Source organism: Rana temporaria, chromosome 5 (assembly GCF_905171775.1).
Source record: "Rana temporaria chromosome 5, aRanTem1.1, whole genome shotgun sequence".
Lineage (NCBI taxonomy): Eukaryota > Metazoa > Chordata > Amphibia > Anura > Ranidae > Rana > Rana temporaria.
The window spans coordinates 302,678,792-302,694,146 of NC_053493.1; the positions used below are offsets into that span (position 1 = coordinate 302,678,792).

The following is a 15,355-nucleotide window of genomic DNA, read 5'->3' on the forward strand; positions in this document are numbered from 1 at the left end:
AAAAAGAAAATAAATATGCAAGAGCATGCAAAAATGTCCCTGAACTCTCACCTATTCCTTTGAGTGATAATAATGTTTACCATTAACTTCAGCCTTAACCCTTCAACCCCTCTTTTTGCTGTAACCCTGCTGTGTGTCAACATAACTACCAGCATTCTCATACGTCCAGTGCTATATGGTAGCCTATGTATTTTCTCAGAACAGACTTTCTTTGCATTTATGCCTTTTTGGATACAGAATTAGGGAGCACTATGAAAAGTGAGGCACCAGGAACAAGAAACCGTGTTGTATTAAACAGGATGGCGCACAATACAATGAAATGCCAGGAGGTATTCCTACACAGTGGGGTTATGTACTAAAACTAGGGCGTGCAAAATCTGGTGCAACTCAACTTTCAGATTTTATTGCCAAAGCTTATTTGAACAAGCTGAAGCTAGAAGCCGATTGGCTACCATGCACAGCTGCCAGGGCCGATCCGCCCTATAGGCTCACTATGCAAGCCGCTTAGGGCCCTGCAAAGCTGTGGAGGGCCCCCCAAAATTACTAGAGGCCCCATCTCTCTGTCTGGTGAGAAGTAATTTTCAGCCCCTCAACTCGCTGGCTGCTTGGGAGAAGAGGTAAGAAGTCAGAACCCCCACTTCTCACTCTAATGTAAGATGTCATTTCCGACAGCAGAACACCCCCTCCCCCGCTTCTCAACTTTAATCTGACATGTCACTGTCATGCCAAGTATCGCCGAGGGTATCCTATAGGAAAAATGTATTTGCATTCCGCAGTCTAAGGCACCTGGGGACAAACGGCTATGTCCCAAGCAGAAGAAGTGGAAGCCCTTAGGCTCTGTTCACACTAATGGGACCTGAAAGTCACACAACATATGGTGCAACTTTGCCAGGTGATTTCTTGGCGATTTTCTGGTGACTCGAGTACTACTTTGAAGCGAGGGAGGGGCTATACCACAGGAAATGCCTGGGTAATCTCCCTGTAATGTTAGATTCAAATCACATCAATATAGGTGAGGATCTGACTTCCATTAACCACTTCAGCCCCGGAAGGATTTACCCCCTTCCTGACCAGAGCATTTATTGCGATTCGGCACTGCATCGCTTTAACTGACAATTGCGCAGTCGTGCGACGTTGTACCCAAACAAAATTTACTATCTTTTTCCCCCCACAAATTAAGCTTTCTTTTGGTGGCATTTGATCACCTCTGCGGTTTTTATATTTTGCACTATAAAACAAAAGAAAAGAAGAGGACAATTTAGAGAAAAAAAAAAATTTTTTTTTTTTAAATAAGTATATATTGATTGGTTTGTGCAAAAGTTATAGCGTCTACAAAATAGGGGATAGATGTATGGCATTATTATTTTTTTTTTTTTTACTAGTAATGGTGGCGATCTGCGATTTTTATCGGGATTGTGATATTGCGGCGGACAGATCTGACACTTTTGACACATTCTTGGGACCATTGACAATTATACAGCGATTAGTGCTTTAAAAATGCACTGATTACTGTATAAATGTCAATGGAAGGGAAGGGGTTAACTGTGTTCCATCGTATGTGTTCTAACTGTAGGGGGGGTGGGACTGACTAGGGCAAAAGAGAGAGAGAGATCTGTGTTTATACATTGTATGAACACACGATCAGTCTCCTCTCCCCTGAGAGAACTGTGATCTGTCCGTTTACACACACAGATCACACCTGCCTAGCGGTCATCGCGCCTGCCGAGCACTCACATCGGCTCTGTGTACACGCTGCGGTCATCGCTCCTGCGGGGCACTCACATCGGCTCTGTGTACACGCTGCGGTCATCGCGCCTGCCGGGCACTCACATCGGCTCTGTGTACACGCTGCGGTCATCGCACCTGCCGGGCACTCGCATCGGCTCTGTGTACACGCTGCGGTCATCGCACCTGCCGGGCACTCACATCGGCTCTGTGTACACGCTGCGGTCATCGCACCTGCCGGGCACTCACATCGGCTCTGTGTACACGCTGCGGTCATCGCGCCTGCCGGGCACTCACATCGGCTCTGTGTACACGCTGCGGTCATCGCACCTGCCGGGCAATCACATCGGCTCTGTGTACACGCTGCGGTCATCGCACCTGCCGGGCACACACATCGGCTCTGTGTACACGCTGCGGTCATCGCGCCTGCCGGGCAATTACATCGGCTCTGTGTACACGCTTGGGGTCTCACAAGTCCCAAGTCGCAGCAGTGTAAACGGAGCCTTAATGTGTATTTAACTATTCAGCTACATCACAGGTTAGGAGCATTTTATTATCTAGGTAATTATGTTCACAGCCCTTTAATTCACGTACCATTACACCCAAATTAAACCAACTCCCATACACACCCAGGAGAACTTAGAACAATGTACCATTAAAAACACTTGTCAGCAATAAAAGCTCATCCGTATTTAACCATTTATAATATGTGGCACTTAAAAGGGTAATTCCACACAAAAAATGGAGACTTGAAAAAGCACAACATATCCAGCAGCATTTTTACAGGAGAGCTTGCATGTCAATTAGGAAATCTTATGAAATCGGCACCCCCAGAGTTACTCAAAGTGGTATACCTGATACAGTTGTGTAATTCACAGAGTAGGCCAAGGTGCTGTCAATCGGAGCATATTCTGAAACGATCTTCTTTTTTCTGGAGGAGAAAAAGGACAAATAAAAAAGGTGTTTAATGTCACATGCTAATGTATGAAAAACAAGCAGCAGGATAAAATACTGAACGTTTGAAAATACTGATCCGCTTTTAAAACAACCCATTCAGTTTAAAATAAAAAAAGGCAAAATATTTAAATATACACAAAAAAAAATAAAACCCACACAACACACATTATAAATAGCTCCCCCCCCCTTTTTTTAATATAATTTATCACATAATCTGCACAGGGAGCTCAGAGAGATGGGAAGGAGAAACAGCAGCACACTGAGTGAGTGAAAAAAACGTATATAGCGCAGCACATGCGAACTAAATCGCCTCTGGGCGCTCGTTGTTCCTGTCTCCTTTGATATCAAAAGAGATGCGTTTTGATCTTTCTTCTGAAGGCCTGGTGGTTCTCCTCCAACCGAATGCTGGTTGGTAAAGCATTCCATAGTCTGGGACTGAACTTCCCAGTGAATGGCTGTGCAGGGAGGAGGGGTGTATCAGCAAAAGTCCATTCACTGGAGGAGAGTAGACCCCAGATCTATCCATAAAGAGGACCTGTCATGGCCCATGCTATCACAAGGGGTGTTATTCATCCCTTGTGATAGCAATATTGGACAATAATAAAATTGGACAATAAGAAAAATATTGCCTGGTCTGAGGAGTCTCGATTTCAGCTGCGATGTTCAGATGGTAGGGTCAGATTTTGACATAAAAAACATGAAAACATAGATCTATCCTGCCTTGTAGTAACGATTCAGGCTGGTGGTGGCGTAATGGTGTGGGGGATATTTTCTTGGCACACTTTGCACCCATTAGTACCAATTGAGCATCATTTAACCTCTTGGGACCCGCGCTATAGTCAAATGACGGCTACAGCGCGGATCCCAAAATCCAAGTGGACGTCAATTGACGTCCGCCCCTTTGCGCGTTCCCTGCGCGCGCTCCAGAGCGCGCAGCGGGGAACTTCTGTGCTGGCCGTGTCCCTTGGACACAGCCAATCACAGATCGCCGCGAACAGCCAATCAGAGTGGCCGTTTGCGATGCGATCTGTGCGGCCAATGAGAGATGTTTTCATATGTAAACATATGAGATCGTCTCTCATTGCCGTTTTACACAGAGACAGCGTGCTGTCAGGGAGAGAGGAGACCGATCTGTGTCCCTTGTACATAGGGACATAGATCGGTCACCCCCCCCCAGTCACCCCCCTTCCCCCACAGTTAGAACACTAATTAGGGTACACATTTAACCCCTTCCTCACCCCCTAGTGTTAACCCCTTCAATGCCAGTCACATTTATACTGTAATTAGTGCATATTTATAGCACTGATCGCAGTATAAATGTGAATGGCGCCAAAAATGTGTCAAAAGTGTCCGATGTGTCCGCCATAACGTCGCAGTCCCAATAAAAATCGCAGATCGCCGCCATTTCTAGTAAAAAAAAAAAAATAATAAAAAATAATAATTCTGTCCCTTGTTTTGTAGGCGCTATAACTTTTGCGCAAACCAGTGGCTTATTGCGATTTTTTTTTTTTTTTTTTGCCAAAAATATGTAGAAGAATACGTATCGGCCTAAACTGAGAAAAAAAAATTGTTTTTGTTTTTTTAAATTGGGATATTTATTATAGCAACAAGTAAAAAATATTGTATTTTTTTCAAAATTGTCGCACTTTTTTGTTTACAGCGCAAAAAATAAAAACCGCACAGGCGATCAAATACCACCAAAAGAAAGCTCTATTTGTGGGGGAAAAAGGACGTCAATTTTGTTTGGGAGCTACGTCGCACGACCGCGCAATTGTTAGTTAAAGCGACGCAGTGCCGAAAGCTGAAATTTCACCTGGGCAGGAGGGGGGTATATGTGCCCAGTAAGCAAGTGGTTAAACACCACGGCCTACCTGAGTATTGTTGCTGATCATGTCCATCCCTTTATGACTACAGTGTACCCATCTTCTGATGGCTCCTTCCAGCAGTATAATGCACCATGTCACAAAGCTTTCTTAATTTCTTGAACATGACAATGCGTTTACTGTACTCCAATGGCCTCCACAGTCACCAGACGTGGTGGAACGGGAGATTCTCATCATGGATATGCAGCCGACAAATCTGCAGCAACTTTGTGATGCTATCATGTCAATATGGACTGAGGAATGTTTCCAACACCTTGTTGAATCTATGCCATGAAGAATGAAGGCAGGTCTGAAGGCAAAATGGGGCCCAACCCGGTACTGGCAAGGTGTACCTAATAAAGTGGCTGGTGAGTGTATATTGTTCCAGATTTTGAGAGAGGCTTCAGAAAAAAATCCACTTAGAGCAGTGGTTCTCAACCTTTCTAGTGCGGTGACCCCTTAATAAAAATTTCCCAAGTTGTGGGGACCCCCAACAGTAAAATTATTTTCGTAGCGCGGGCTGTGAGCACCCAAGGCAAGACAAGTAATTTGCGCTCCTAACCCATGGATATTTAGTGCTCCCCAAGTCCCTTGCACAGTATTAAAACCCCTGATGGATGTACCGCTCTTTGTTCGCCTTTCTGCTGTGCAGCCATGAAAAGGCTGGGAGAGTGGTACAGGCTTCAGGAACAGCCCAGGATTCAGTGACCCCTGGCAAATCGTGAATTGACCCCCAGGTTGAGAACCACTGACTTAGAGGCAAATGAAGTTTGCCAACAGGAACATGTTATGCTGCCCATAGACATTTTTTAAGCATGAACGGCAGAAGTAACAGTTGGATGCTGCACGGCTACTACAAGCAACACATTTTCTTATCATATATATCTCTATTACATAAGGCTCCAAATGTATTCTTAAAGTGATACTAAAGTTTCCATTTTTTTTTCTTTGAAAATAACAAACATGTTATACTTGCCTACTCTGAAATGGTTTAGCACATAGCAGCTCAGAGCCTCTCCCTGAGTCCCTTGCAGGCACTCATGGCTCCTCCCGAGTGCCCCCACAGTAAGTAGCTTACAATGGGGGCACCCGAGCCGAGCAGCAGCTCTGTGTCCATTTACACGCCGAGCCGTGATTTGACCTGCCCCCTCTCTCTCCTCATTGACCAACTGATTTTGATTGACAGCAGTGGGAGCCTTGTCGGAAAGGAGAGTCCCAAACGGCTGAGGCACTCATGCACATTGCTGGACCGAGATGGGGCTCAGGTAAGTATTAGGGGGGCTGCTGCATACAGTTTTTTTTACCGTAAAGCAAAAAATGGATTAAGATAAAAAAAAAAACTTCTGCCTTTACAACCACTTTAAGTCTCTTGGTGACCCTTGTGGCAAGTCCTCGGTTTGCGCTCTCCGCACAGGTGGCTTAGCCAGTACAAGGGGGAAGAACTCTTCCTGAGGTTTTAAATGTGTTACTGATAACACATCGGTAGGAGAGGAAACAGTGAAACTCGGGCAGGAACGGTGAAAATGTTCATGCTATAAGAATTCCAGAGTTCACTCAGCCCAATAAACCGTCTTTAACCACTTCAGATCCGTAGGACGTCCTGGGACGTCCTGGACTTTGAGCGTTGATATCTGAATGATGCCTGCAGCTGCAGGCATCATTCAGATATCTCTGTCTTCAGCCGGCGATTCTGTGCACCAGAAGAACGATCAAAGCGGCGGTTCCGCCGCTCGATCGTTCTTCTAGGCAGCGGGAGGGGACGTCCCCCCCCTCCCGCCGCCATCCGGTGCTTCTCCGGGCTCTCCCGTGCCATCGGGGGCCCGGAGAGCGAATCGGCCGGCACGCGTTGCTGAACCATAGAGATGACTGGTGACCAGACGGTCACAGTCATCTCTATGACCGTCGGAGGGCCGGGCGCGATGTTATGACGTCACGCCCGGTACCCGGAAGTAAACAAAGCCGCAATCGCGGCTGTCGGCATGTAATCGGTGAAATGTTTTTCACCGATTTCATGCTTGTAAGCCTGTAGGAGAGCTGTGGGGTCTTATTGACCCCACATCTCTCCATAAAGAGGACCTGTCACAGTGATTCCTATTACAAGGGATGTGTACATTCCTTGTAATAGGAATAAAAGTGATAAAAAAAAAAAAAAGTCAAAAAAAGTGTAAAAATAAAAAAATGAAGTAAAAAAATAAAATAAAATAATAAAAAAAAAATTTTAAAACGCCCCTGTCCCGGTCGCTCGCGTGCAGAAGCGAACGTGCATGCAAGTCCCGCCCACATATGTAAACACCGTTCAAACCCCACATGTGAGGTATCATCGCGTGCGTTAGAGCGTGTGCAACAATTCTATCACTAGAGCTACTCTGTAACTCAAAAATAGTAACCTGTAAAAAATTTAAAGCGTCGCCTATGGAGATTTTTAAGTACCGAAGTTTGGCGCCATTCCATGAGTGTTCGCAATTTTAAAGCGTGATATGTTAGGTATCTATTTACTCGGCGTAACATCGTCTTCCACATTATACAAAAAAATTGGGCTAACTTTACTGTTTTGTTATTTTTTAATTCATGAAACTGTTTTTTTCCCTAAAAAAAGGCGTTTGAAAAATTATTGCGCAAATACCGTGCGAGAAAAAAAGTTGCAATGACCGCCGTTTTATTCCCTAGGGTGTCTGCTAAAAAAAAATATATAATGTTTGGGGGTTCTGATTAATTTTCTAGCAAAAAAATTGTGATTTTTACATAAAGGAGAACAGTGCCAAAATAGGCCCGGTAACAAAGTGGTTAAATGAACAAATCAATTTTCGGTGCTCTAACCCAGTGTTTAACTCCAGTCCTTGAGGCGCACCAACAGGTCATGTTTTCAGGCTTTCCATTATTTTGCACAGGTGATTTGATCAGTTTCACTGCCTTAGAAATTACCATAGCCGTTTCATCTGAGGGAAATCCTAAAAACTTGACCTGTTGGGGCGCCTTGAGGACTGGAATTGAGAAACACTGCTCTAACCTAATGCTAATGAATAAAAGACAAAAACTAGACTAAAGAAATGCGGTTAACAGAATGCATGCTGGGTAATGAAATTCTTAAGCAGGTGCTGAGCCCAGGTGGTTTGGTCATATGGAAGCAGATTGAACATGTCTATGTACCTGTAACACCAAGCTCCAATGAGAATAGAGCAGAAGAGAAGTAAAAATGCAGCATAGGATATCCACATGATTATAACCATAGCATCAAAGCCAAAGATAAGCCAGGGAGCTGGAGGAGGAGGTGGTGCTGGTTTACTGCCACAGACAAGGGTACAGTCCTGACAACTACATGGGGCACCATCTTCATCCACAGACTCATTGCATCCCTTTGTAGCATTGTTCATGGGAATCATGTGGTGCAGTGGATTATCTGTAAGGAACACATACAATTCTTTTGTTAGTACGAAAAAAAAAAAATTCCCAGCAGATATCTTACAAACTAAATTTGTGTGTGAATACGTTGGGAAGGTAGCGAGTCCCTCATACATAGATTCTGGAACAGAATCTATCAAATGATCTACACCAGAGGTCTCCAAACTGTGGCCCAGGGGCCAGTTATTGCCATTTGCGCGCCGTTATTGCCATTTGCGATACCTTGGGGTATCACTCCCTCCCATTGTTACTGTGGCTCCATTGAGGGGGCACTATGCCTCCCGATGACACCCTCGAGGGGGCACTATGCCTCCCAACGACACCATCGAGGGGGCACTATGCCTCCCAACGACACCATCGAGGGGGCACTATTCCTCCCAACGACACCATCGAGGGGGCACTATTCCTCCCAACGACACCATCGAGGGGGCACTATTCCTCCCAACGACACCATCGAGGGGGCACTATTCCTCCCAACGACACCATCGAGGGGGCACTATTCCTCCCAACGACACCATCGAGGGGGCACTATTCCTCCCAACGACACCATCGAGGGGGCACTATTCCTCCCAACGACACCATCGAGGGGGCATCATTCCTTCTACCAATACCTGGAATGAGGCCTTGTTTACTCCCACTGACACCGGGACATTTTCTACTCCCACATACCAGTCTGGTTCCACTAAAGCCTGAAGGATAGGACCTACAGAATACTGGATCATTCACCATTAAAATTGTGAGAAGCTTTTCAACAACGCCCACTTCATATCACTAAATACGCAATGAAAATCATTGCTCTTTATAGTTATAGCACATACTACTGCTAAGGCATAGAAAATAAGAAAATTTCTCAGGTTAAGACCTGTATCAAAAAGATGAGGATCAACGACAATAACGGGAAACTCAGGTCTTCCTGGGCCAGACACTCCAACCTCAACTTCGATCAATATCTCCTCACCCTCCAAGTGCTGCTAAACTCCTTAAATCCTGGACAGACCCCTATCTGAGGCCCCCTAGCTAGACAATTGGCTGTACTGTACCTGAAAAGTAAGGTGTGATGGTGAAAGGAATCTGCCCGTTATCCTTGTTGAACATGTATTGGATCCAGTTGGTTGCATTGCAATCTTTAGCTTCTCTTCCACACATCAGACTCAAAGCTTTAACATTACTGGATGGGGCTTCTACATCCTTACAGGCATTGTACATAGCTGAATAAGAGAAGACACAATATATTGTTCGTTTTTACAAATAAAAATTAAGGATCACCTTTATGACGTTTTAGGTTTACATTGCTTTAGGTGTCATTCTAAGGCAGAATAGCATGAGATGAAAAGCCTACTTTATATGGTTGAAAATTGGATGACATCCTCACCGCCTACAAAAACATGTGCAAAAAAAAAAAAAAGCCATGACAGGCTGAATACACAATTTCACCTACTGATTTCTGCCAGCATAAAACTAGTGAAAGGTAGCATACAGAAGTACTGCAAAAAACACGAAAAACATTTTCAATGTCTATTTAAACACAAAAAAGCAATGGAGTATATTAATTCAAACTGTAATAGAGCCAAACAGAAAATGAATAAGAGCATGTGACCAGATCCCACTCCACATACTAAAGGACGGCTGTATGTCTTTACAGGACTGCTAAATCATTCTGTACTGTACAGCAGAGCCCAAAGTGGGAGTATGAGAAGCAGCATGATTAGCCAATCAGCTCTGCTGCAATGCTCACCTGCAAACAAAAGAACATTGATGGAAAGAGACAGCATAAATATAGACCAATGAGCTCATTAGTCTGATGTTTCTCCTTCAGCCTGGGTTCACAGGGTCACGGCTTCAAAGTTGCGTGACTGACACGACTTGCATGCGACTCTAACAAAAACCAATGTAAGTCGTACCAAAAATAGTGCAGAAACCTTTTTCTAAGTCAAAGCGACTCAAGTTGCATCGATTAGAACAGTTCCATTGCAGATTGGGGTCTAACTTCTGATGAGACGAGTGCTCCAAAATTGGAGCGATCGTCACATCAGTGTGAACCGGGGCTTACTCTTCAGTCACAAACTGTGGACACTTATAAGACCTAGTTATATTACTTAACTGCAGTATAGAAAAATTAGGTCACCTGCCTGCCAGGCAGAGTTGTGCGGTCTGCCAGGGCACTATAAATCTTAGAACTGGACGGACAGAAATACAAATCTTTTGACAGGTAAAACAGCTCCCATATATTTATTGTGTCTGTATGGCAATGGCACCGTCCTAATCGGTGCGACACTGCATTTTCGGCAGCGCATCCGTTCTTGCACTAGTTTCTGTACTACTTTTGGCAATTTCGCGGTGGGATTTCCATTGACATCTGTGCAGAAACCTGCACAGATGTCTCTGAAATCGCCCCCGAAGTTGGGAAATTGTGTGCGTTTACCTTAATTCGCACAATTTAATTCCAGCAGTCAGTGTGAACCTGGGCTTAAAGTGATTGTAAAGTCTCATTTTTTTTTCCTATAAAAAATAACAAACATGTTATATTTACCTCCTCTGTTGCAGTGGATTTGCACAGAGAAGCCCGCGATCCTCTTCTTCTCAGGTCCCTGTTCTGTGATCCTGGCTCCTGCCTCCTGTTTAGTGCCCCCACAGCAAGCAGCTTGCTATGGGGCACCCAAGCCGAGTCACAGCTCTGTGTAGCCAGACGTGGAGCCCCAAACCAGCCCCGCCCCCTCTCTCCCCCGATAGCCGATTTTGATTGACAGCAGCGGGAGCCAATGGTGCCGCTACTGTGTCACAGCCAATCAGGAAGGAGAATCTCGGACTGCCAAGACGTTCGTGGACATCGCTGGATAGAGAGGGACCTCGGGTATTAGGGGGGCTGCTGCACACCGAAGACTTTTTATCTTAATGCATAGAATGTATTAAAGATAAAGAGAACCTGTCACTTTGGACTAAATGGGCAATTGTGCTCAAAAAGAAAACCTGTAGAGAAATACAGTGAGGTGGAACAGGAAATGGCATCCAATGTGTGCGACTAATTTTCACATATTGGAAATAGTGTTTGTGGAGGGCGCTAATTATAGTGCTATATACATGAATATAATAATTGATTGATTATTACCAATAAAATTGCCAATATATAAATCAAATGCACACAAGTGATAATAGTACATAAACCGATGATGCAATAATAATCACTAGAAAATTTAACTAAATAAATAAAAAAATATATTATATATATATATATATATATATATAATATATGTCACAATATCCGTGTGGAATCCAATAATGAATCCGTAATTGCTTGCTTAAGGTGATGCAAGTGATCCTCCACCATACATTTAAATGTTCTGTCTTCACCCAAAAGTGCTCAGATATACGATGCGCTTACCACAATTATTTGACTTCTTTACTAAAAAAGAAAGTCAAATAAAGCGTTGACAGGATTGTGCCTGTACAAATGATGGATAGCTGGAAAATTTCCTAATGCCTCACTCCCGGAGTCCAGGCAAAATGTGCCTTCCCGGGGGCTGCAGGCGTGTAACAAATTCCTTTGTGCCTGCAGCCCCAGTGCCGGGAAGGCACATTTTAATGTAAGGAGCCACTTGGCATTTTTTATACATCCATTTTAAATAAACAGTATTACGCTATGGGCTTTTTCTCTGTTTGTTTATACATCGTATCATACATCTTACCTGGACTCCGGGAGTGAGGCATTAGGAAATTTTCCAGCTATCCATCATGTGTACAGGCACAATTCTGTCAACACTTTATTTGACTTTCTTTTTCAGTAAAGAAGTTAAATAATTGTGGTAAGCGCATCTTATATCTGAGCACTTTTAGGTGAAGACAGAATATTTGAATGTATGGTGGAGGATCACTTACATCACCTTAAGCAAGCAATTACGGATTCATTATTAGATTTCACACTGATATTGGGACATTTATATATATATATATATATAAATAAAAGAGAGAGAGAGCTAGATAGAGAGAGAGAGAGAGAGAGAGCTAGATAGAGAGAGAGAGAGAGAGAGAGCTAGATAGAGAGAGAGAGAGAGAGAGAGCTAGATAGAGAGAGAGAGAGAGAGAGAGCTAGATAGAGAGAGAGAGAGAGAGAGAGCTAGATAGAGAGAGAGAGAGAGAGAGCTAGATAGAGAGAGAGCTAGATAGAGAGAGAGAGAGAGAGCTAGATAGAGAGAGAGAGAGCTAGATAGAGAGAGAGAGAGCTAGATAGAGAGAGAGAGAGCTAGATAGAGAGAGAGAGAGCTAGATAGAGAGAGAGAGAGCTAGATAGAGAGAGAGAGAGAGAGAGCTAGATAGAGAGAGAGAGAGAGAGAGCTAGATAGAGAGAGAGAGAGAGAGAGCTAGATAGAGAGAGAGAGAGAGAGAGAGAGAGAGAGAGAGAGAGAGAGAGAGAGAGAGAGAGAGAGCTAGATAGAGAGAGAGAGAGAGAGAGCTAGATAGAGAGAGAGAGAGAGAGAGCTAGATAGAGAGAGAGAGAGAGAGAGCTAGATAGAGAGAGAGAGAGAGAGAGCTAGATAGAGAGAGAGAGAGCTAGATAGAGAGAGAGAGAGCTAGATAGAGAGAGAGAGAGCTAGATAGAGAGAGAGAGAGCTAGATAGAGAGAGAGAGAGCTAGATAGAGAGAGAGAGAGCTAGATAGAGAGAGAGAGCTAGATAGAGAGAGATAGAGATATATATATATATATATATATATATATATATATATATATATATATATATATATATATATATATATATATATATATATATATATATATATATATATATATATATATATATATATATATATATATATATATATAGAGAGCTAGATAGAGAGCTAGATAGAGAGCTAGATAGAGAGCTAGATAGAGAGCTAGATAGAGAGCTAGATAGAGAGAGATATATATAGAGAGAGAGAGATAGAGATATATATATATATAGAGATATATATATATATATATATATATATATATATATATATTTTTTTTTTATTATTTAATTTTCTAGCGATTATTATTGCATCATCAGTTTATGTACTATTATCACTTGTGTGCATTTGATTTATATATTGGTAATTTTATTGGTAATAATCAATTATTATATTCAAGTATTGAGCACTATAATTTGCGCCCTCCACAAACACTATTTCCAATTTATGGTTCACACCTAATTTAGAGGAGCAGCTTAGACACTATTCATATTTATTTTGACGCTGATTCTACCCATCTTTATTTTTCCCATATGCATGAGAGCACTACAACACATTACAGGCCAAGTTCACCTTTAACAAAATAATAAATGCACTTTTTTTTTTTTTTTTTTGGTTTCTGCAAAAAATAAGTGCATTTATTATTTTTTTCTACAGGAGACAGCAAAGTATTACACCTTCAAAAAGTGGCACCCTGGCACAATCTCCCTCCAGCCTTCTGCTCGTACCTCTCTGCAGGATTTCAGTTTAGAAACCTGGAGGGAGGGTGAATGGACAACTAGTGGGCTGATCAGCACAATGGATCTTCTAGTTTTTCCAATCACTGAATGAATGATGTGGCTGTGCAGGCACAGCCCTGGCCACCTATGCTGATTTTAAAGTGTGACAGTGGCTGCAGGGGAAACAACCCCCACCCGCTTTTACAGGGGAATGGGTTTATCCTTTAAAGAAAATCCGCACTGTGAGAAATATGGAGGCTGCCATAGCAGACCTCTTGATTTCCAGAAGATATCAGCAATGGTTTCCTTACAGCGTTATAAATATGGGGTTTAGCTTAGATAAAAATAGTGTGTACAGCAAGATCTTACAAAGTATTTGCAGCACTTTTAGCCAGCTCAAAGCAGCTTTGTAGAAGCCTTTAGAGCACCCATGGCTTTGGTAAGGTTAAGCACAAATCTTAATTGTAAAGCTCACTGTCTCTTTAAAGCGGTACAAAACCTAAAAACAAAGATGTAATAGGTTGCAGCTTACCAATTCTTAGATGTGGTGGCTGCATTTGTTTTTTTATTTCACACTATGTCTTAGGGGGTCTGTATTCTGGGTGGAATAGTAAAGTAGACACCTTTGGACAGCAGCATTGTCAATCTGGGGTGAGTGTAGTATAAAGCTGGCCATGGATGGCAGGAACTGGGCGAATTTTGATGTGTGGCCACTCCCACTCAACTGAAGAAGTCGAGCGATTGGCTTCTGTAGAATGGGCTTATTGGAAAAATTCTTAATCAGTGGCTGCAGCCATAGATCCGTGTATTCTGGCAGCGGGGAGTCCCTGCTGTCAAATTATCACAACTCAGTGGGCTTTGCTTGTCTGTATGGAGGAATCCATTTGTTTTGTGTTTGTTCCCCTGGCTGAACAGAAAAATGCCCATCTATTGCCAGCTTTAGATGGACTTGACTAACAAAGATGAGCTCACACTTTATAAGCAGTTATGTTTTTCCTTTTGGGATAAAGTTTTAATATAAATAAATGCAGATTATTGTAAGCACTCCATGTTAAATGGTTTGTCTCAACAATCTCTGCTACTTTGTCTGGACAGCTTGGTCTGTTGACTTACCAGCTGTATCACCAGGTGGAAAAAAAAAAGGGAAAAAAGCCGTAAAAAGAAAACAAATGCAGCCACTACGTCTGAGAATTGGTAAGCTGCAACCCAATACATTTTTGTTTTTGGGATTAATACCACGCCAAACAAGCTGCTAGCAGGCTTCATTAAAGTGGTATTAAACCCAAAAGCAAACACTATATGACAGCTTACCAATTCTTAGATGTGATGGCTGCATTTGTTCTCTTTTTAAGGCTCTTTCATTTTCACCTGGTGATCCAGCCAGTAAGTCTGTTTCTCAAAGGAACACACTGGTTTGTGTCAGTCCAACGGTTACATCTGCAGGAAAGTGTGTTCTGTTGTTTCTCAAAGAACTTACTAGCTGGATCACCAGGTGAAAATGAAATGGCGCCTTAAAAAAAAAAAAAAACGAATGCAGCCAACACATCTAAGAATTGGTAAGCTGCCATATAGTGTTTGCTTTTGGGATTATTGCCGCTTTAATAAAGCCTGCTAGCAGCTTGCTTAAAGTGGAGTTCCACCCATAAATATAACATTACATCAGTAGTTTTAAAAAAAATTCATTAGTCCTTTAAGAAAAAAAAAAAATTTTTTTTAGATGCCTTCAAAGTGTTGTTGCTAGGCAGAATAGTTAAAGAGTCACTAAAGGAAAAATTTTTATTGGTTTAAAATATAGTCTTCACACATATGTGAACGAAAAACGTCATAATTATTGTTTAAAATCTTGCTGTACCTGTTTAAAAGGACATTCATTGTATCTTCCGTCCGTCCTGAGTTTTCTTTCTCCTGACATGCTGGTTTTGCGGTGCGCGTTCTTGTTCTAAACATCACCGCCTAATGGGAACTACAGTTCCCATTAGGCTTAGCGGT

At 42.7% G+C, this 15,355-nt stretch overlaps 1 protein-coding gene across 1 annotated transcript in view; it reads right to left on the minus strand.

The window, feature by feature from the left end:
- The window catches only part of NPC1 (NPC intracellular cholesterol transporter 1), a 152,558-nt gene that overhangs the window by 54,838 nt on the left and 82,365 nt on the right, over window positions 1–15,355 (minus strand). The window contains exons 5-7 of the mRNA XM_040354071.1: window positions 8,984–9,151; window positions 7,692–7,941; window positions 2,580–2,656 (exon numbers count right to left, since the gene is read on the minus strand). Of these exons, the coding sequence (XP_040210005.1) occupies window positions 2,580–2,656; window positions 7,692–7,941; window positions 8,984–9,151 (495 nt within the window). The remainder of the gene's footprint in view (window positions 1–2,579; window positions 2,657–7,691; window positions 7,942–8,983; window positions 9,152–15,355) is intronic.